This window comes from Pelecanus crispus, chromosome 3, assembly GCF_030463565.1.
Source record: "Pelecanus crispus isolate bPelCri1 chromosome 3, bPelCri1.pri, whole genome shotgun sequence".
Taxonomy (NCBI): domain Eukaryota; kingdom Metazoa; phylum Chordata; class Aves; order Pelecaniformes; family Pelecanidae; genus Pelecanus; species Pelecanus crispus.
In genome coordinates this window covers 70379130-70402875 of record NC_134645.1, presented here as the reverse complement: position 1 = coordinate 70402875, position 23746 = coordinate 70379130, and the positions used below count along the sequence as shown (strand labels likewise).

Sequence of the window (23746 nt, the reverse complement as noted above, 5' to 3'; positions counted from 1 at the left end):
CAGGCAGAGAGAGCACAGGGACAGTGGTTTGCCATGTCCCTATCCAATCCCAGTCACGAAGCAATGGCAGAAGTCCCATTCAGTGCCCTGAAGCTCTATAGTCTACTGAGTACTCGAAAAACTTCTGGAGCCTTCACCAGCTCCATCTGCGAGGGGACAGGATCGCAGCATTGCACATTACAATTATGAGCATAAGTGTAAGCACATGAGTGTATCACGAGCCTGTCATGTCTTCTTGCTTTTGGGTTCCCTCTACATGAGTTGGTCACATCGGGCAGAGAGAGACAGCAAAGATCAGGACAGCTGGTTTACTTAAACCTGTACAGTGGGTTAAAGTCAGGGAATTTCTCTTAGCTCAACTGAGAGTATTAATAAGGACTAGTATTTGTAAGGGCTGATTAAAGCGGAAATTGTCTGGAAGTAAACCATTCAGACAGAGGAAACATCTAAGCTTTCTATCCTATTTCATAACAAAACAAAACAAATGTAATGAATTGAGAGCAGAAGGAGGAGAAGGACTTGGGGATATTGGTTGATGAGAAGCTCAACATGACCTGGCAATGTGCACTCGCAGCCCAGAAGGCCAACCATATCCTGGGCTGCATCAAAAGAAGCGTGGTCAGCAGGTCGAGGGAGGTGATTCTGCTCGTCTACTCTGCTCTGGTGAGACCCCACCTGGAGTACTGCGTCCAGCTCTGGGGCCCTCAGCACAAGGACATGGACCTGCTGGAGTGGGTCCAGAGGAGGGCCATGAAGATCACTGGGGGCAGGAGTACCTCTCCTGTGAGGAAAGGCTGAGAGAGTTGGGGTTGTTCAGCCTGGAGAAGAGAAGGCTGCGAGGAGACCTTATAGCAGCCTTCCAGTACCTGAAGGGGGACTACAAGGAAGATGGAGAGGGACTTTTTACACAGGCATGTAGTGATAGGACAAGGGCTTTAAACTGAAAGAGGGCAGATTTACATTAGACATAAGGAAGAAATTCTTCACTGTGAGGGTGGTGAGGCACTGGAACAGGTTGCCCAGAGAAGCTGGGGATGCCCCATCCCTGGAAGTGTTCAAGGCCAGGTTGGATAGGGCTTTGAGCAACCTGGTCTAAGTGGAAGGTGTCCCTGCCCATGGCAGGGGGGTTGGAACTAGATGATCTTTAAGGTCCCTTCCAACCCAAACCATTCTATGATTCTATGATTCTAAATCTGCAACTAGCCATGTATTTTCTCTGAGACATACAATTTCTGTCACATGTTTAAGGTTATAGTAGGTTGTTCCAGTTTCACTGGAATTCTGTAACAAAAACTTTTTTCTACAATAATTACACCTCTGTACAATAACAGCCTGCTTTAACAAGCATAGCAAATATATGTACATACTGGATAAGCAAGAGAACATACAATACATTAATCTGGCATCCTACTATCTTAGTAACTTTTGCCATCAGATTTAGTAAAAACACTAAAACATATCTGTTGTGGCGAACATAGGAAAGTGTTATTTTTAATTTACTTTACGTCTTTTGGTTTAGGCACACACACAAAAAAATTGATTTAAAATAGTGATAAGATAAAAAGGAAAAAATGCTAGAAGTAGCTATTTACATACAAGATTTAAACTTTCAGAGTACAGAAGTACTGGCTATTCATGGAATCTTATAACTTCACATAAAGTTTAACAGGTCACGGTTAATAAGAAAAAAGTAAATGCAAGTCCAATCCAATACTGTTTTCTAGGTGTGGGGTGGTTTTTTTTGCTGAGCATATGAAAAATACTGTGATTAGAAACTGATTCCCAATGCAAAAATTCTTTTGTATTCCTAAAAGAAAATTTCAGAACTGTGTTCAAAGTTATCCTTTGGCATTAACCTTGTTGATCTGCTATTTGCTTTAATCAAGAGGGTCTGGAAGACACAGAGCAGCAAAGACTAATCATTGGAAAATTTTATCATTAGGTCATCTTTCAGGGTGAGTGTTTTTTTCCCCAAAGGAATCTGCAAGCAATGCTCAAATGCAGAGCATGAAGGACTGTAAGCTCACTTACTATGCCTCAATACAAAGAGAGGAATAAGATGAACCTCAAGCACCTTCCTATCCAACTTTTCTGTGCTTCTTCACTGTACATACATATCAGGAACATCTGTTACAGCTGCCATATTATCTCTGGGAGAGATAATAAGATACTAGTAATACGATGATCACACCAACATTTCTGCTTCCTTCTCCCCAAGGTTAACTGTCTGCCTTAGTGTCAGGGAGAACTAGGGACGTGAATAAAAATGCAACCACAGTGAAGCCCATGGACCACGTGCCAAGGAATCCTATTCGAGCAAAAGAAGTTGTTCAGAAGCCATTCTTACCAATATTTCCTCCTATTTCATAAAGAAAGACCTCTTCTTTCTTGAGTGTTTGGACATTTCCACTGTCGGGAACAAAACACAATGAATAACTATATTGTGAAAGAGCTTGTGCATCGGCCATTTAGACATGTCTGGGAGAAATTACGCTAATTAAAATCAGCAGTGTACCTGTCATAAACTCTTCGTGTTTATAGTCATTTACTGATACAGTAAGTGAACAAGAATACCTTTGCATGCTAGTGCAAATGAATAGTCCTGCAAATGAGCAATACACTACAGAAAAGGTAAATAAGATAGATGTGAAGAAACTGTGGCGTTTAGAAAAGAATTCCATTGTTATTAGCAAGTGGCCTGATATTTACCCTCTGATTTTTCTTTCACTGCTGCTGCAAAAATAAGTATTCCCCCCAAACACTTCATATTTCTGAAAAAGCCTTATGGTTGGGTGGGAGAAACCACATTCTTGCTGGGTTTAATTTTGCTGCAACTAAAAGAAGTAAAAAACCAGACAGTGGAAGAATAAGTCCCCAAATTACAAAGGGATTCTATTATTCTCACTGCTTAATTGTAATAATGTATGCTAAGGCACAGCCAGAAAATAACTTTCTGTCAAAAGTGTAAACCTCTAAAAACAGCATTTAGGAAAAAGCAGCTTCTTAATCTCAACTAGTGTACCATATTATTGCTTTAGCATGAGTAGTTATATATGATGCACACGTGTGTTAATTTTTTTTTTTGATAAGTCTACTCTGATTTTTTACTTTGCTCATATATATAAAAAATAGATGTAAAAGCTTGAATAAAACTTCTCCCTTTTTAAATGGATTTGGATGACTCAAATGTAGCTTTCCTTTTAAGTCACTGCATATGCATGACATTTGAACATATTTATATCCCAGTACCTGTTGCTATATATAAATGCATTTTTTACAAAATATTTTCTTTCTCTTTTCCTCATTGCTTTGTTTCCTAGACTTATTTTCTTGGAGTTCCCTTCTGTCTTGTCACCAGAAAGTTACAAAACTACTCCTGACCCATCAGATTAAATAGCAGTTAATTTTTTACTAATGGCACTCGTATTCCTGCAGGCTTCGTGAGCTTTAATGACATTAGGAGCATTAAGTTAATTCCTCGAGCATGTATTCTAATGGCTAAATTCAGCCAAAAAGTTCATGAACTCACCTGGACTTGAAGTATTTTAAAACGTTTTTCTTGATCGAATATATGAAAAGCCACTTCTCCCAAAATGATAACAAAACAAAAATGTGTTTGTACCTTTGCTGGCTGAGAAACCTGGCTACTATATCACCAGCTTTCAGTTCTTCTGTCAGCTGTATTGCCATGGAAACTTTCGAAAGTTGAGGCGCTTGCACCCGTATCACTCCCTGAGGAACATCAGCCTGCAAAGCAATAATGGTGTTGGAACAAAGCTGCTAGCAGCTGGCTTTGATGAGCTTCTCAAAATACAGTATGGAATAAGTAGTTTAGTATAGTGCTCTGTACTTACCTACTATCTACTACACTTCACTGCAGAAATATAACTACACAGTAATTCCCTAAATTACATCAGACCTTCAAATCTCTCTTTAACAGCAGGGAGAACTTTAGAACAAAAGAACAGTAGTGTTTGATTATTTTTCAAAGATGTTGCAAATAACAATAACAATTACTGCTATATTAAGAACACACCATGGTATGGTAAGAAGCGTATGAGATTGATATGGAAAAGACTTCCTGCAAGCATGAAAGCCAGGCAACCCCCCCGCTGAAACTTCCAGAAGAAACCTTTCCAGTTTCATTTAATCTGAATTTCATGCCAAAAAAAGAAATCACAAAGTATTCACGGGTCAGTCTACTTTAAGTGATTCCTCTTTTCAAATATCATTTTCTTTTAAAACAGATATTCACTACTGCAGCTTTTTCTCCCTATTTTTCATTCTCCAGAATATATTCAGCTAGTCAACCTGCAGGTCTGACTACATAATGGATTTGTATTTTATTTCAACCCAAAAATCCTTGATGATGAATATCAATCATATTAGTTACAGAGAAGGAGGGCTCCAAAGGACAGTTTTTCTGTTCAACTTGCAGTACATGACATTTCAAGTTACAAAAGGCGTAATTTATTTGTGAATAAGGTCCTAATTTCTGTTCCTGGAAATCTTGAGGTAATTTTTCCATTCGTATTACATTACCATTTACCCAAATGTACTCATTTTGATAGGAAAAGAAATGTAAGAGTCTCAGTAGTCAAGGCTGATTATGACAGTTCATTCTCTTCTTTCCCCCCCACCCTATTTACTGCAATTGTAAGGCTGAACATTTCTTCTTCCATAATCAATGAACAAATCTGGGCACCTGTGAATCTAGAATAGCTTCTCTGAAACCATCAGAGTTAAACGAATATAGAACAAGTATAAACGTGAGCAGAATGAGAAGCCCAGCTTCCTGAGAAAGCTAAAGGCTCATTACTATACAAGAGATGAGCTATGGCAAGTAATTTTAACCAAACAATCCTTCTATATCCAGTCTTATTATTTATTGATTTAAAAATACTAGACATAATAACTATTTATGTCTAAAGCATTAAGAATCACCAAATTGAGAATTTGTTTTGTAGTAATCGTGGAATCAAAGATTCGTAAGATTGCACTGGATCTCAAAGAGCAACTCCCTACATTTATCCCTAAATTTGTCAAATCTGTTCTTTAAGGTCTCCACCTATGGAAACAGTGGCTGTAGCCATTTGCTAGGAAGTTAACTCCTGCTTAAAAATATTTTGCCTCTTTCCAAACTGTTGGGATCCTGGCAAAAGGAAAGGAAACTTTTTAGGATGAAACGCTTATTTACAGATGTCCCTAACTGGTCTTTCATCAAATTCAGCATGGTAAATCTAAATTGGTTTTCATTTTTTCATACAATTCTGTATCATTTTGTCTCAGTTGATTTTAATGGAGTTTTGCCAACCTTCAGCTGGATAACTGTTTGGGGTTTTTTTTTTTCTAAATAGCAGGCATATGATAAATGATTTAAAAACCTGCCTGCTTTGAGTATATGAGAGAAAGAACAGCAAATGTCCACAGAGCTGTAACATTATGGTCACAGATCAAACACAATAATTACTTTGTTTATTCAGACAGAATCATTATTAGCTCAGCTAATGAATGCATTTTTGCCACTTTCACCACCTGCATTTACAGAAGAACTCATGCTCAGCTGCACAATACGTTCATGGTGCCCAACTATAGAGACAACATATACTGAGCATCCCCTACCCCATTCACTGTGCAAGTTGGTGGGAAAGAAAATGTGGCCATAAACCATTACGCCCTAGGAGCAGAAGGGCCTGTTCTCTGCACAGCACAGTTCAAAACACCCAAGTTAGGGCTCCACATCGCAACATATAAGCCAAGTACCTATAAGGTGATTGACAGTATGCTGAAGAGTGGGTCACATATACTATTTAGTTTGCAAGTCCCCTCTCCTGCCTCACAAGCTCTCTCAACAACACTGAAACCTCTGGCCGAGTTATGTACTTGCACACTTTAAAAACCTGAAGAGAGATACCTCCTTAGTTGATAGAAGATACACTGGCCTACAACATTTAGTCTGTAGCAGGCACAGCAGTCACCTGTGAGGTACTCATCTTCTTTCAAACCCTTTCTTTTCAGAGGGACTTCAATCTATGTATCGCAAAAGAACCGCAGCTGCTTGGCTATAGGATCTGGGGTGGGTCTCTTCCAGACTCTCCTGTTCCATTTTGCATGACACAAATATTCATCAGGCTAGATGAAGAGAGGAATAAAGTGACCATGCAGTATTTTCACTAATGACTCAGATGACGGAATACAATATATACTTATTAAATGTGCGAATGATACCAAGCAGGAATGGGGCATGAGCATTATGAAGAGCAAAACTGGGATTCAAAAGGATCTTGCTACATGGGAGACAAAGTCTGAAAGAAATGGGACGCAGTTGTTCTCTTTGAACTGCAAAGTGTTGCACCCAGTTTGGGACAAACAACTGTAAAACTATGTAAAGGGAAATGATTTAGCAAATTTTTTAGTAAATAATCTGGCACTGCAGTGGATAATAAGTTCAGCAAGAGTCAGCAACGTTATACTGTGAAAATTCAAACAGGTTATGCAAACAGAATGGCTATGGGATACAATGGTTGTTCTAACCTGTATTAGATAAGCCCAGTAGCATTGCGTTGTGCTGCTAACGACTGCTCCTTTTTTTGGAACAATTGCAACACATAGAGGAATACAATGGCAGATGGTATAAATCTGGCTAATGCTAGTAGGTAAATTTCCAGTCCTGAGGGCTTCTTTCTTTGCCTTGCTAGAGCATTATGCACCCCAACAGCAACATAAAGACTTAATCCCTAACACTGACTTGAGGCCATAGGTATGCATAGGTATCCTGAAAAGCAATTAACCCTCATGAGCCCTCTAATATTAACCACTCTCGATTAACCCTCATGAGTCATCTAATATTAACCACCCTCAGCATTGTACAGAGAACTTGCCCAAAGTTTGCAGTAAATGCTATTTAACCTCTGTCTTAAAAGGGGAAATGTGATTGATAGAGAGGCCTCATGAGAGATTAGATGAAATTTTATCCAAATGAGCTGACTGCCTTTAAAAATGCAGGTATTGAGGTATTTCTGGAGAGTACGGAAGTGACTCAAGCCCTGCCCACCTATGTTTAATCACGTGGGGTGCCACAGCATGTGGTAGAAAATAGCAACATTTACTTAGTTTTTATTCAGCTGCACACAAGATAATTAGCTCTCAAAAGTTTCAAACAGTTTTCACTGGAGTGGAGATTCACCACAAGTCTGGGTGCCTCACTTAGCGTCTAATAGTGAAATGCAGTTCAGGAACTGCACAGGAAAATCACCTCAATTTCACATTAAGGCAGTATAAATTGAAAATTGGGGGAAAGAAAAAAAACCCACAACAAATTTTCCTTAAAGAATGAGACTATTTTTTACTTGGAAAAATGTATAAAATCATCATTCACAATGAAGCCTTATCAGTTTGTGAATTTGACTTTAAGAGTAATATGTTCTCAGGAACCCAAATTACTGAATGCTTCAGATAAGCATGAGGGATTTGTGAAAAACTGTACCATTTAATTTTGAAGAAAATCCCCATGGAATTTTAGGGCTTAAAGAAAATTACTGAATAGTAACTTTACATGTACATTTGAGTAAGAATGTATTACATGAGACCTCAGCCCTAACTCCCCAGTGGATTAAAAAGGCATATTTTATGCTAAAAGACCAACAGCACTGAATTACAAAAAAATCCAATACCTGAAGTTGCAATAGCATTTGCCTATTTCAGTGTATTTGCTGTTATTTCTATGTTGAACAGGGGATGGCAGCATTAAATGTGATACCACTGTAACTCGGCTGAATTGTATTCAAAGAATTCTTATTGGACAGTGTAAAACAAATGTCAGTGTTTAATTAGCTTTATTTTAAAATTGTATGTAAGTCCTCATTCTGTGAACATATTCCTTCATACAGATAGATAGGGAAGTAAGGCAAAGTGATGCCTGGGGAATTAACTAATTTTGGACATTAAGAGATATGTCAAATACTGCATACAAAATGAGGTAGGAACACAGAAATATAAGTCTCCAGCAGATATTGGATGCAGTTGTCCAAAGGATTCAGCTATTTGCACATCCAAAAAAAAGAAAAAGGCATACTTGTAAGATCAACCCAGGCAGATTTGAGGGATATTATAGCATATTCATTTGCCATATTCTATTTTTTAGCTTATTAGCTTAAAAAATGCCTTTATTAGAATATGACAATCCTTTTTTGTAACAGTTTGCCATACATATACTTGATAAGAAAAACACAGACCATTCAGACCGATGCATTTTTACAAGCTACCACAAGATGTCTCTAATTCACCAGAATCTTCAATATGACTTCAACCCACAAGGTGGTATTTTCATACCACCTAAATCAGATACGTATTCATTACGTTATCAGGATATGCATATTTGGTGTTACCTGTTTACATATTTAAAATAACTTTGGAATCACGTATTTCAAATGCATTGTAATTAAGATACTATACTGTATAGGCTAATGAGCTTCAAAAAATTGTAATTACTAACTTCATTGAAATCGTAAATAATAAGCAATTTCAAGGTACACGAGATATATTTTTGAAAAGTTTCGACGTCAGTGGGAACAGTTCAATTAAAATATTTCTAAAGTACAGGAAAAATTAACGCTATAATGCCACAGGATTTCTTTTTTCATTGTAAAGAATGTGTGAAGAGTGTTACACTGAAACTTACGCCTTGACATCACTGATGGGTCTGGCAGAAGTCAATTACCTAATGGAGAGATACTGAACTGTAGATTATATACAGAGGGGTAAATTGGGAGTAGACACTTGGACAACAGCTGCATAATAGAAGCAGTTTATCAGTTTTTTACATTTGTTTCACCCTTTAGGGGTTTCTTGGGGTGGGCAGGTTGTGCATGCTCTAGCACACTTCACTTTACAAGGAATAGTTAAAGATTCATTGAGGCAAAGAGTTCAGTGGTTTGGGAACTTCTGTAGGAGGAAAAGGATTAAAAGCTAGCTTTGTTTCCAAACACTACTAAATATCAAATAGTGAAATCTAGGTATTTATTTTTAAGTAAACACACGGTCTGCTGTGACTTCCATTCGGCAGCAATGCATCTAAATGTGGGTACAGTAATACTGAGTGTTGTCACAACACTTGCTCCCTCTACAGACCTAACATGATTTTGTATCTTGAATTGAAACAACCTGTGGGATATCATTTTTCAGAATAGAAATATTTTGAAAAATCTGGGAAAACAAACAAACAAACAGCCCAACCCTCTAACTGTGTCTCGCTGGTAATAAACTATCAAACCCATATTAACTTGCTATCTATTGAAATTCTCAGTTAAATAAATGTAGATATCCCCTCTGCTACATCCATTTTTTCACTAGAGATTATAGTCTTATTAATAAAGTATTTCAGATGTATGTTTCCTTACATCATTAGGGGTCTTCTCCTGCTTCTCATGCTTTTCTCGGTCATATGCCATCTTTTTCAGAAGTTTCTTCATAGCTTTGTCTTTTTTCTCTTTCTTCTGGCTTTCGGTGTTTTGTTTTCTTACTTGGTTAACAATAAACTTAGGAATCTAGACAAATATAGATAGTAAGCATGAATATCTATTTAATTTCCTTAAATAACTAACTTATCAAAACTTTGTAAATTGACAGATTGTGAGGTAGATCTCAAAAAGATAGTATTTATTTCCAGGAATAATTAAAGATTCAAATAATATAAACCTGTAAAACAATTTAAAACCCACTCCATTTGTGATGTTATATTCCATCCAGTAAGCTCTCAGGGGAAGAGAGGTGGAATCATGCACTGGTTTTACTTTCCTCAGCCAAAAAAAAAAAATCACTCAACACAGTCTGTACAGCGGTGTTAATAACTTTTCCTCACATGCAGCAAAGGTCAAAAATTGTTTAAAGCTGCTGATGGACAACAAAGTGCAAACTTCTCCAGTCTAAGTTAGAGTTTTGCTTGAGACCATGGCACAACTTCATGTTTTATCGAAACATGTTTTATATAATACAAAGTTTGGCCCAAAAGGGAAATGGACTACAACACCACGTTTCCTGCTAATATCTCTAAGCAGAAAAGAATAAATTCCTCATAACAATGCATACTGATGGGCCAAAGATCCCCCGAGGACTTATTTTTGAGTTCACATACGGTACAGACAATATTAAAACTCCAACCATCAGAGTTTAACTCTACAATAAGATGTAATGATTCTGTTTCACTCCCGTAAGAGTTACCTATGAGCAACAATCCATCTGGACGGGGCTGACCTTTCTCTAAATCATGGAAACAAGTTCATATTACTTCTTTGTTCAGATGCCTTGTTTGCGGAATTTATGATTTCCCCCCACCCCCCCACCTTAAGAATACACTTACTATCCAGAGAAGTTTTTGGTACTCAATCATAAAGCGCATGACATATGCTGTTCCAGCTGCCATAACAAACTCGCTTTGTTCAATAGTCTTTGAGCCAAACCCATGAAATGTGAAAAGGTTTGGGGCCATCACCATCGCAACATTCTTTAACGTCATTTTATTTTTGTCTTGATGATCAATTACCCTTTGGAGGAATTCAAGCAGTACCTGAAATAACAGCAGAACTTACAGCTCAACTCTACACATGAAAAAGTTAGAGTGAAACATGATGTTACATATTTTTGGAAAAAGCTCTTTATTTCTAATAAACCCACATGAAAAGCAATCAATAATAGGAACTGTGGATATGTTTGTTCACAGGACTGTAATGCAAGTTTTGTTTCCTTTAAGAACATTACTGTTGGCTTTTCTTAAACTGAAAGTGAACACAATAGTGCCAGTTGTCATGGTTATGGAAACATGGAGTGGCTACTTCTGTAGGGTAAGCAATTCGTGAGTAAACCACAGCATTGTGAATGACAGGTAGCCAGTTACAAACTGACAACCTTCAATTAATTCAGTTCTAGATATTTGTAACTCAACTCAGGAGCCCTCCTGACTGCTTCCACACAGTAAATAAACTCAAAAAGAAAGTAATGTTTACACAATAAGACCTAATAGGATTTTTTGCCTGTAACAGAAGATGTTCTGCATGCTACACAAATCCTGCAAATTCATTTTTGATTGTAGCAATGTTAATAGTAAGCATATTCTGAAAAAGATGAATAGCTTTGCTACAAAAGGACAAGCCCAAATTGGAAGACTCCATGTAACATCCTGCAAATACCAATAGGAAGTGTAGATTTCTAGCTTATTGAGAGTAAAAACAAACAGCACAGAGAAAAGTGGGGAATAAAAATGAAGAGCTGAACCCGTTTCATAAAAGCAAACTCTCATCCATAGTATTCTAACACTGTTTATTTTTTGCATTGGAAATAATGACTGCTGCTGCAAAAAAAGGAACAAAACTTGTAAGAGAAAAGGTTGCTCACTGGGAGATTATTATTGCAATCTCCTGGAAAAATTTCAAGTCACATTCTTAAAAGTCATTTGAGAGGAATTAGGGTCCTAAGGGGTTTTTTTCTGAAGTTCTGTGAAATATGAAAAAAGAAAGAATCGCTAGTTTCAGCATTGACTTTGAACTGAAAAAAAGAATGTTAAAAGACAACAGCATTCATTAAGGTGGATCCACAGAAACAGACAAAATATTTGTGCAGGAAAAAAAGTATTAGCAATTCTAACCTTCAGAGTGTCTCTGTTTGCTTCAGGTAGAAGGAGAACCAAAAGAGTCAAAGCTTGCAGTTGCTGTTCCTTCATTGGAAGATCTGCCATTGAAGCACATGAATGTCAGTATTTTAAAATTGTCATTTGTCCTCTTCAAAAAGCACAATTTCAAAGTGGAAACCTCTTGCAAAATGCTGAGTGTGTACACATGGCTAATTGTCATAGTATGACAAAAGACTGGCAGATCCTCGTTTTCTCATACTCATTTCCAAATGTTCTTTAGGATTCAGTTGCTGTATGACTCAGCAGTCTTCTGGCAATATTTTCTAGATGTCTTGTGATTCTTTATTTTGCAATGTTACAAGAAGAAATAGTCAGCTAACAGTTCCTCCCTTTTTGAGCCTGTGCCCCAACATATGAAAGGGTATATTCAAAACTGTTTTCACAGTTTCTCCGGTTGCCTTAACAGTTGCATGGTCTCCCAAGTCACCCACACAGAATGAATACCACGTGTTGCTGAATAAGGCAGGTCTCCAGCGACATAAGCAGCAGCAGCTGCAACGGCAAACCAGCGGGGATAAAGCCAAGAGCAGAGAAGCTTAACACATATCTAGAGCAGTGGGTGCCGTACCAAATGTGGCAAGCTATAATTAAAGAAAAGTGAGGTTGGTTCTGCCTTTTACCCAATTCCTCAGCGGTGCGTCATTCACCCAAGATGCAGGATAAGTGCATCCCTACACTCCTCCACATCCTAGAAGAGCTCCTACATTCTGGCAGTGTTGAGCAGCAGAAAGCCCCAACTCTCCCACATTTGTCACTTGTGATAAACTTCCTCCTGTCATGCTTTAGAGGACGTGCTCTGGCAAGTCTTCTCAGCAGATTCCTAATGAATCAGGCCATACATAAAACAAGTGAAGAAGCAGGTACCTGCACTTGTCATAGTTTTATCACACTGTTTCAAAATTCAGCAGGGCTGTTCTCCTGCATCCTGCTGGGATTCCAACTGAACTGCTATTTCAAATACATTTCAGCCAAATCAGTTTGGGACATACTGCCAAAAGTTCATTGGTGAAATAAAAGACCCCTTGCTGACTGCTTTCTACCATAATAAAAATTAAGGATCTGAATGAATGAGTGACAAATTATATAGCCATTTAAAACACGCAAGTAGTGATAACAGTGTATCTACCTGCTTTAGAAAGACATACATTAAAAGTAAAGCTTAAATTTAGTTCCAAAACACCATGTCACAATGCTCAAAAAGCACTGAGAATCAACCTTTTCCTAGGAAAGTAAGCAAAAATACAATTGCAAAACAATTAAAACTTGTTACTTAAATCAAGTTTTCCTGTCTGTTCACCTAAATAGCGATTGAATCTTAGTTGTTTAAATTACTTAAATTAACAAATTTAATTGTTTAAATTAGGTTATTCAAATATTTAATTCTAACCACACTACTTACAGTATCATGCAAAACACCGATTACTGTCACAAAGATGGCTCTTTTTCTCTAACACCTAATCTTATTACATGCAACCAACAAGACAGGCAGACAATTTAAACAATGGGAGGCTATAAAGTGCTATGTCTGTTTTGCATCAAATCCTTTGGCTCAAACTAGAAAGCGTTTTGGATCCTGGCACCTGAGTTATTTTCTGGGTAAGTAAAACCACATAAGCCTTCAGACAGCTCAGGAGCAGCAAGCAGAAACCCTCCTGGCTCCAATCAGTATCCAGTAAGTGGAACAACCTTGAGGAGCTGTTTGCTGCCAGCATCGTTTGAAAGCATTCTGACCAGCTTTAACTTGCCGCTCAGTACCGCAAAATCAACACCACCATGTAGCAGGCCTAAGCACCAGCCCCCTACTCCCACCAACTTAATGGCCTGGAAAGGCAGCTCACAACCCAGAGACTGACACAGCCCACAGGTTTTAAGAATATTCGTCTGTCTGCCTGTCCATGGGAATTCCCTGAAAGTGTCCCTTAGAAATGAGCCATCGCTCTGCCTGCAGACAAGGGGAATATATTTTTCTGAAACTTGCACTCCTGTGTCAGCTGGGGCGTTAATGTATGTGAGTTCCCACTCCTGATTCATTATCACCAAGCCGCTCTCTTTCAATTACAGCTGGTATGTTTGCTGTCTTGGTGACCAGCTGGCAAGGAGGACATTTTCACAGGAACTTGCTGATCTCAAGGGACCAGGGATGATCAGCAGTTTTAACTATTCTGGTCTAACTTTTCCTGTTGTAAATGGATAAAATACCCAAAACTATTATATACCCAAATTACCATTTGTTAGATTTTTTGCAGAACTATTATATCTTTGCTGTTGTTTTCTTTAGAAACTAATATTGTTTATAAACCGATACCATCGTACACAATTTCCTTATAACCCATCTATACCTCCTAATGACTACCAGAAACATCTTATCAGAAAGTGGCAGTGTGCTTTCACTTTATGTGTAAACTATTGAAATAGATGTTCCATCAAAATGTTATTTGTACATTAGCAAAAATATGCCCAGTTTTTCTCAGGAGAAGTTATATTGTTGTTATTCAATTTGTTTTTCAGTTTCACATATTATTACCAAAAATACTGCTACAGCAAAGAGTCACTTCTCTGCAGTGGTATCAATTCTTGGCAGCTGAGACAGAAAGGACACTACTCACTCTGTACATCTTGGAAAGCTTTGAGATATTCTACAGTGAGGAGTGGCTGAGGCAGTTCACGGATGAAGAGTTTTAAAAGACTTGCTGCATCATGTTGCTTTACATTTTCCCAGTTGAAAGTCCCTTCATAAAACTTTGCTTCCAGTTCTTGGCAAAGACTCTGAAAGGCAGTAGATACAGAGAGCACCAATAACACTTGGCTGCTGGAAGTCATGCATTATACACATAGCAATACTTTCCATACTTTGAAAGGGGGGAAAAAAGGGACATCTGAAATATCACTTAACTCCAGCTGCTGCTGATCTTTTGCTACAAAAAGATAAATTGGGGATCAGAAGCACTGAAAGCAAACACATAGTAATAGGCAGCAGACGGCCAAAGCACATAGGAAGAAATCCCATGGGCCTGCCTCAGGGCCATATGGAATAAACTATAACAACCAGGTATCATATCCATTCATGTAAGGGTTATGACTTCCCCTCCCCCAAAATACTAAGATGTGGCTGATATAGCAATTCTGAAACTACTACCAAAGGGTGTTGCTGTAACACACGCATGGCCATTTTCATAAACAAATATGGCAATTATGCATGTTGAGACACAGTTTCCTATTGAAACATATGCTAAGATGAGGCTCGTTCTCTTTTTAAAAAACAGGGAAAAGATTTGTGTGACTGAATAGCTGGATGTGTTGCCATCTACAGGGAACTCCATGCCGCTGGGCACATACAGCTTTGCCTAGCACTGGATGTCAAACATGTCCTCTATGGAAAGGGACTGTACTGCAAAACATGAGGTTATGCAGCAGAATAAACAGCACTGAAAGTCTCAGTGATACCTCGCAAATCTGGGGTTGGGAAAGGGCGGACATTACCATATACCTGCCTTGCTCCCATGGCAGTGCTATTACTGGGCTTCCAGAGATGGACGAATGGGAACATGCTGCTAAGACTGAGTCCTTCTTAGTCTCCCGTTAAGCCCAGCCTTGCACCCACTTGATTTATTTCCCAGTTCAGCAGAGTGGGAATTGGCCTTAGTATAGGGCCAGTGGCGCTGGAGCACCTCTCACAAGTTCGTCCCTTCTTCCAGACAGAAAATGAGGACAGATATACTGGCTTGTTTTGTGAAGTATGTGAGATGAAGTGAGGGAAAATGCTATGGAAAAATATGGCCTTAATTATTTATCTGGACAAGAAAGGCACATTGGATAGAGGATACTAGATACATTTTTAAGATACTGTTCTCATTAAATTTAACTTTGTCCAAATGGAAAATTAATCTATTTCCAGAGAAAAAACATAGACACTTAGGTTGACATAGAAGTTGGATGTCCTCAACTGTCCTCCAGACAGATCTTCTGTCTCCACTGATTATGTAGGGAGTTCAAAGGTGCCAAGATCCTAACTCAGATGCTTAAGTCAAGTGGGTATGATTTCCTACTCATCAATAAAAGCAAGCTTTAGAAATAAAGATGACAACCCTCCCTCTCATCAAATCATCTATCTGCATTCAGAACAAATCACTGTGGCAAATGCAGTATTAAACAACTAGACAAAATGAATTGCTTTATCTGAGAGGCAAGAGCAGAAATGTCAACTATGCATCCTAATGGACCAATGCTTAGATTTTAAAGTAAATGGAGTAATTTAAAACTATGGTTTATTATAGATATGCAATGCCATTTTTTAATAACTCCTCTCAAATCTATAGAACAAGATAGCAAAATATTTTTTCTTGCGATTAACTGTGCCCTTCTATAAAATTACATAAGGAGGAAAATATTTTCTTTTTCTATAAAAAGTTTAAGAAAATTAAGAGAAAACATCAGTCCTTTAGTATGCTAAATTCTTTGTTTTTCTATAAAGTCTTCCATTTGAATAAGTAAAGGAACTTAACATCTTTGCTAACAAAACAATTGCTCAGTTCAAAGAAGCAGCTCCTGCAAATAAATAGGCAAAAAATTAATGGAAGTCAAATAGTGAATGATCTTCTGCCTGGGAAATCATATTAAACTGATAAAATCAAAGAATAAACAAATAAACAAAACCACTCTGAAATCACTCCAGTATGCAGAACTGATGAAAAGTGGAAAATAAAGAATGGAGGAAAATTGTAAAAAGCCCATATCTTAGTTACTGGTAAATAAACAAAGCCAATTTCCATAATATTCCCTTCTTTCAGTTGTTTCTAATGAACCAGCTGCTGGACCAAGTTCTACACAACAGAGGCTGGCAGACGTCTTCGGACAGCTGAATCCACTTAAATTGTTCTTTCCGTTTAGAATTTAAGGCCAGTTCAGACCGTCTTTTTAACACATTGACGCTTGGCGTGAATCATACTGTGTATTTAGTTTCCTGCATTAAGGCAAATACCGGGGAAGAGCCTGCATGTAATTGGCACGCACTCTGCAAAGTGTCGGTGTGCACGGACGTGCCTAACAAGATTGTGCTTAGTGAGCTGAGTAGTTATATTGCTGTTCATAAAAATAAATGTGAGAGGTTCTTCAGTGCATGCTGGCTGCCTTGCCCTGTAACACAGGTTAAGTCTAACTATTAAAATAGGCTTACAACGCCAGAGAAAAGCTTCCTCCTGGGGTAGAAAGACTGTGTACGAACTGTTCAGATGATTAAGCTGGTTCAGGGAAAAAGCAAAAGGCTGGAAAGCTCATGCCAAGAATTAATGAGATTTTGGCACAACTGAATTTGAAACGCAGCCTTGACTCTCCTTCAAACTTGAACTCCAGTCTTTTCCCCAAAACTACGCGGGATGAAACCATCAGCTTTCTGGCTAATATAACTCAGTTTTCTTTGTAAAGAGATTTTGCTTTCTGTTTTTGAAGATTTTCGTAACAACCTGGTGTTAAAATATATTTGTATGACAAAATAAAATCAGCAAACACAGGTAAGTTTTGGGTGATGCTGAGAATCTGTGCAATGTTTTACCTTTACTCTTGTTGCAACTCCTGGTATTCTAAGAAGTCCTTCTGTTTCCAGAGTTGCCTCTTCTATCTGGGCAATCAGCTGTCAAACACAAACCAAATTACATGAACGAAGATGCCAATTAAAAATTACTGGTAGATACTTCTGATATATTGGAGCCTTTATGTATACGTGCATGTGTGTGTATGCATGCATTTGTGCACGCACATATGTAACAAGCAGACACACAAACACGCACTTTACAAATGGATTACAGTTGTTGTAGATGTAGAACAAAACCTTTAATATGGCTCCTACCTGGTTTATGAACACTATTAAAGAAGAGTTTGTCTATTTTATTAAAAAAGAAAACTGTATTTCTAGACCTCCTTCAGGTCTCCTCCAAAGACTGAAGCCGGTTTTTTTGCAAAATTACGCTGGCTTCAAAAATAAATCCCAATTACTACCCTTGTTATAATGTCTCCAAATCAAAACAATTAAGGTAACATTAGAGATACAGTACTAACTTTTTCACAAATACTCTTCTTTATGACTTTCCCATAGAGGAACTAAGTACTTCTAGGCTTTAAAGAAGCCTCAGTTTGGCAAATAGTGGCATTCTCTTAACAGACTCAACAGTTTGCAACCCTACACATGGCTTAGATAGATCAGTAGAAATTCTGCAGAAGTACTTAAAACATGTATCAAAAATTCTGTTTCTCTAAAAACATATGCCTAGAAGTATTCACTGAAGGATGGATCTAAGAGTATTGAAAAGAAATTTGTAAACGTCAAAAGCTGATGACATCTTTTCAGCACAAATGGTTCTCACAATGTTTAACTAGGGCAGTGCCTTTGTTACATACCTTCCTGTGCCAGCTTTTGAGTAAGAAAAATTATGCAACGCAATTGTGTTTTCTCCAGTTACAGAAATTAAAGGGGGTTTACTGTATTTATGTAACAGATAAATGCCATAAAAAAGATCAGCCAGAAAAAGCCACAAAGTTAGAAAACAGCACTAAAGGTGTCACCCTGGTATATTTTCCATGGTTAAAAAAAAAAAAAAAGAAAAGAAAAAGTGCTAACTGGCCACATCCAACTCTCACCGGATCCGGCTTACACCAGAGCAGTGGCTGCCACTCTCATCTGTTGGGCACAAAGACACTGCGGCCACGTTGTGCGATTTGCCACCATCCCCATGTCTATGGGGAGGTGAGGTGTGGTGGCACTGCCTGTGGCCACAACTCCTTCGTACACACTCACTCACAAGTGCCCCCCTGGCAGGCAGCAAGAGGTGGCCACTGGCCATCACCAGCCTCCTGCCTATGGGAAATCCCCTCTCCATCTGAGAGATGAAAACCATCAGAAATCTGATCGGTTTCACCCTCAGATTTTCCAGTTGGAAAAACCCTAGGCTAAATTATGTCGTTATTTTTAACTGTAATTCCTCAATGAAATAAAAACTAGGTATATTTTTTATCAAAACTTTTTTTTTAATTAAGCAGCCTTCCTATTAGCTTGGTTTGTTTCATTTCAGTGATAACCAAGGTACATTTAAAAAGCAGTATGCACAAAAATGTTCTTTCTTGCACTTTATATAAATCCCCTATTCTTAGAAAGCACATGCTGTAGAGAACAGGCAGAAGAAATGGGAAACTTTTTATTTTCATATCCTTATTTAAAGAAAAACTGTATTCCAAATGATGCCTGCACCTTGCAAAACAAATCACATCTATAAGCTGGAAAGTTTATGTAGAATTTTCTTCCTGAAGAACTATGCTTACTATGGTGCTAGGATAGCACAGTAATCAATCACTTTTTGTCATTTGATTTCTTTTTTTTCTAGATAGCATCTTTCCCAGAAATTTATTTCTGTGATCCTGAGGAAGTAATTTCTGGCATGAATGACACAGCAATAGTTTTGAGAGAGTGATGCAAAACTACTTTCAGTTTTCTGTTTCTTGAAAAATAATTTAACTAGGACGCCAAACCTACTGAAACAGTGATGACAGAGCACTGACTTTCTGTCAGTTAGGACAGGTCCACACACTGTGGTCTCTCCCTTCCATGCAATGAGACCTGTTATGCATGGGCAGTAAATCCAGGGTCTCCATCATCTTTCCTATTATCTTCCCCATTACCATGACATGATACGGGCCAAAGCATCCCCCCACATACTAAAGCAACAAATCTTCTGGAAAAGGGCAGCTGCCACCACCAGAGGCAGTTATCCAGACTGATGCACACTCCTTAGCTACCTGCCTCGTGGCCCAAATCACTTCTGAAAGGAAAAAACCACTTCCTAGAAAGGCAGGTTCAGCCTGTGGGCCAGGGATTGAGAATTTCTACGGAATTTCAAGTATTTGCTGTGAAATAATAAAGGGCAGCCCTACTGATGATGAAAGTTACACCAACGTTATAAAATGGAATTTGGCTGCAGTGGGTTCTTACACTGATTGTCAGTTTTCACAGACTTGTTAGCAAAGTTGCCTAAGTCATGGAGACCAGTTGTAACAAAAAACGAACTTTATTCCTTTAACTCAAAATACGTCTGATATGAAGCAAAGTATCACATTTACTGAATTAATAAGTAAAGCTGCACATAAAAGTCACAATAACTTTGACTGATTAGAGTAATATACTGAAAACTTTGCTACAGGGAACAAATAAATCCAGGACAAAAATGTTATTTGTTTGTCATTTGCAGGTATGTAACAAGTTGACTTGTTCATGCCTATTTACCTTTTGAAAAATCAGTGGTATCTTGGTTCCTGGCACCTTCTTCTGATCCTGTTCCAGTAAAACTGACAGTGGGACACCAAACAAGCCCGAGTCTGAAGAATACAGCAAAAGAAACTTGAGATATTACCCACATCTGTTTCAATACATGTGATAATGGCATAAACCACACTTGTGAAGCAATAAGCCTATTCAGAGCTATTAACCTTTTGTTCAAGGTGTTTTAATGTCTTCGTCAATCAAGTTATTACACAAAGCATTCTGGCTAAAAGGGTTCATTCATCTCTTCCTTCAACTGTAAATCAGAAGTCTTCTGTTTTGACTTCAAATTGCCATCCACATACTCTGCAGTACAGTGAAGCAAACTGCATAAATGAACCATCTGCATGGTTCTGGTTTGCAGAATGGGTGTGATGATGACCCTGCAATGCAGGTCTTCATTGCTCAATGCAAGTTATTAAAGTTAAGATGCAAATGACATGAGTAAAATATCCAGAAATTTGGCTACTAGAGTGAGACAGATGTAATTATCACCTAGAGTTACTCTGCACACTTCTCTCTATGAGGGTTTTGAAAGAAGAGTTTTTCAACCCTTGTGCTTTTGCATTATACAGCACCAGCAGGATAGCAAGATCACCATCTTGTCAAAGGTGTTTTGCCTTTTTTTTTTTTAAATAAAAGCAAAAGTACAGTTAAGCCTGGGTTAGAAAATTATCTTTACAATCTTTACAATGCAAATTTTAAAAAAATGGAATCTAGCCTCAGTTAATCTAGCCCTAATGCAAAACTAGCCTTAGTCTTCAAGTAAATGGGACTCCCATGTGTTTATGGCCCAGCTGAATAGAAGTGAATGACCATTAAAAGAGAGCTACACTAGTAACTACTAACCCCAAGTTTGCTGACATAGAACTTCTCTGTCAGAAGTACTAATAATTGCTGTATGTGCAATTTTTCTGAAAGAGCACATAACACTACATGTAGCTAAATACTCCTGCTTGGTATGATGCCATGCCAATATTGAGCACACAACAGCTGTAACTACTAAAAAGGTGTCAGCCCTTGAGGGAATGCAATATACGTCAAAGAAACATCAGTTTAAGTGCCAAATCGTGGCGTTCTTGTATCTCTATCAGCACAAAAAGTCTACCTATAAAATATGTAGAGACTTATACATACACTCAATATCCATACCCCATAGTTTTATCATCTTGAAGATCTTGTCAATAATAAAAGTTTCTACTGAGATGAAGTTGAAGAAACAAACTGTAGGAGGTCAACAGAAAGGCAGGGCTGGGCACAGCACAACATTCCACAGAAGAATTATGTTTTCATCGTCTCATCTTTAGGTACTCAAGCACAAAGGGGAACAGCCAATAGATCCACCATTGTATGAATCAATAGGCCAAACAACACTTCAGAGTGAAGAGGTGAGGGTCAGGCAGAGCAACAAGGCACTGAAGGCATTACATTGCAAAAGCAGATTTGTTTGGCAGGAAGGGTGACATGTCATTGTCTATTTCCTAAACATTTCCATGAATCTAGCCCATCTTTTTTAACCTGGGGAAAAACAGGGGTTTTAATCAATTCAATGTTTTGTATGACTGCCTGTCATTCACATAGTAATGCTACAAGAGAAATTCAATTAACAATAAATTTGGTAAGAAGAATCAATTAAAACTAATACCCAAAGTAGAAGAGAAGAAGGTGTTTTTTCTCTATTGGGGAAAGCACAAGCACCTCTGCAAGAAGAAAATGCATTTAAGGGATCAAGGTCTTATAGATGTTTCTGTGTATGCCTTTTGCATTTAAGAAGTTATTTTCTACTACTGTAAAGCGAAGAGCATATTCTGAAGAATCTATTGTACCTTGCTGTATATATCTCTCAACCTTCTCTGTTGCTTTCTACTATTTAAAGTGAGCTATTGCACTGTCACATTCACTGAACCTTGACAACAGGGTTTTGGCCAAAGCAGGCTTGTGATTAACTGGGAACACATTTCAAGCTCTTGTAAAGCATTTAGCAGAAGCCACAAATACAGAAAACAAAGCACTGAAAACCTCTAGCATCTTGAAATTGGTTTCCATGTGTCCTATGTTCCCAAGAAAAGCACTGTGATTATACATATGCTCCAATGGCTTGCAGAGCAAAATGATGTGCTGCAGCTGTCTCAACATCCTCTGCAACAGCCCAAATCTTCCACTTAATATGATGCCATTCAGCATAAAAACTGCATTATGGCCTGAGTAAATATGGGATGGGCAAGGCCTGTGTGACACAGGAAAGTTTGTACCAGACAGAAGAGGAAAGCAGGTCACAAAGGCTCCCATCATCTCCAGCTGAGGGCAATGAAAGCAAAAAAGTCAGGTTGAAGTCACACAGGAAAGCAGGAAAAGAATACCACAAAGAGCACATACACATGCCCTCCCAGGGAATATATCAGCACATACAAACTTCTGTGAAGCAATTCTTCCTGCACAGCACGCTACTAAGACAGTTCCCCTTCGTCACTCCTTGGTTTACCTGCTCAGTGACTGACCTGACTTTTAACTTTAGACAGAGAGCAGAGTCCCCGTAGACTGGAGTGGCTATGTGCATGAACTTGCTTAAAGTGTGCTTTGAGTTAAGGCGTATAATTAAATGCTGCTCAGGACTTATGTTACTATTTATATATGAATATACATTTTCTGCTGGTAAATCATAAAGAACTGGACACATTTGTTTTATTGGATTAAAACTGACCCATTTGGTTCAGAATATGAAACGCCAACTCACCTTTGGTTTTGATTTTGACAGCTTTCTGCTGCTTGAATTCTGTCCCAAGTATGTCATAGAGAGCAGTTAATTCAATCAGTGCTAAAGAATAGACTTTCTTCATGTCCTGAGGGGCCAGGTCACCAATCTTTGTGGTACCTGTTTTGTCCTTCGGCAGCCTGAAATTCTAAAAGCAGAGATTTGCAGCAGAGTGAATAATCCAAGTCATAACAAATTACTTAGCTTGAAGACTGGGCTTCCTTCAGGGCACAACCTTTCATCATGAAGCCTGCTGTTACTGACTAAATCATGGGAGAATCCCCCAAATAGGTTGAAAAGCAGATGATCTCAAAACCATAGGAGGAATTAGGTTACTAGTGACTTCTGGAGGTCATAGAATCATAGAATGCTTTGGGTTGGAAGGGACCTTTAGAGGTCATCTAGCCCAACCCCCCTGCAGTGAGCAGGGACAGCTTTAACTGGATCAGGTTGCTCAGAGCCCCGTCCAACCTGACCTTGAAGGTTGCCAGGATGGGGCCTCTACCACCTCTCTGGGCAACCTGTTCCAGTGCTTCACCACCCTCATTGTAAAAAATTTCTTTCTTATGTCTAGTCTAAATCTATTCTTCTTTAGTTTAAATCCATTATTCCTTGTCCTGTCACAACAGGCCTTGCTAAAAAGATGGCCCTCATCCTTCCTATAGGCCCCCTTTAAGTCCTGAAAGGCCACAATAAGGTCTCCTTGCAGCCTTCTCTTCTCCAGGCTGAACAACCCCAACTCTCTCAGCCTGGCCTCATAGGAGAGGTGCTCCAGCCCTCGGATCATTTTGGTGGCCCTCTTCTGGACCCACTCCAACAGGTCCATGTCCTTCTTGTGCTGAGGGCCCCAGAGCTGGACGCAGTACTCCAGGTGAGGTCTCACCAGAGCAGAGGAGAGGGGCAGAATCACCTCCCTCGACCTGCTGGCCACGCTTCTTTTGATGCAGCCCAGGATTCGGTTGGCTTTCTGGGCTGCAAGCACACATTGTTGGCTCATGTCCAGCTTTTC

General features: G+C 38.6%; 1 protein-coding gene across 1 annotated transcript in view; it reads right to left on the bottom strand.

The window, feature by feature from the left end:
• ARHGAP18 (Rho GTPase activating protein 18) overlaps positions 1 to 23746 on the bottom strand; it is a 69632-nt gene that overhangs the window by 1119 nt on the left and 44767 nt on the right. The window contains exons 6-14 of the mRNA XM_075707171.1: positions 22720 to 22885; positions 19950 to 20041; positions 17232 to 17309; positions 14290 to 14449; positions 11639 to 11721; positions 10358 to 10564; positions 9399 to 9545; positions 3623 to 3747; positions 2348 to 2409 (exon numbers count right to left, since the gene is read on the bottom strand). Coding sequence (XP_075563286.1) covers positions 2348 to 2409; positions 3623 to 3747; positions 9399 to 9545; positions 10358 to 10564; positions 11639 to 11721; positions 14290 to 14449; positions 17232 to 17309; positions 19950 to 20041; positions 22720 to 22885 — 1120 coding nt within the window. The remainder of the gene's footprint in view (positions 1 to 2347; positions 2410 to 3622; positions 3748 to 9398; positions 9546 to 10357; positions 10565 to 11638; positions 11722 to 14289; positions 14450 to 17231; positions 17310 to 19949; positions 20042 to 22719; positions 22886 to 23746) is intronic.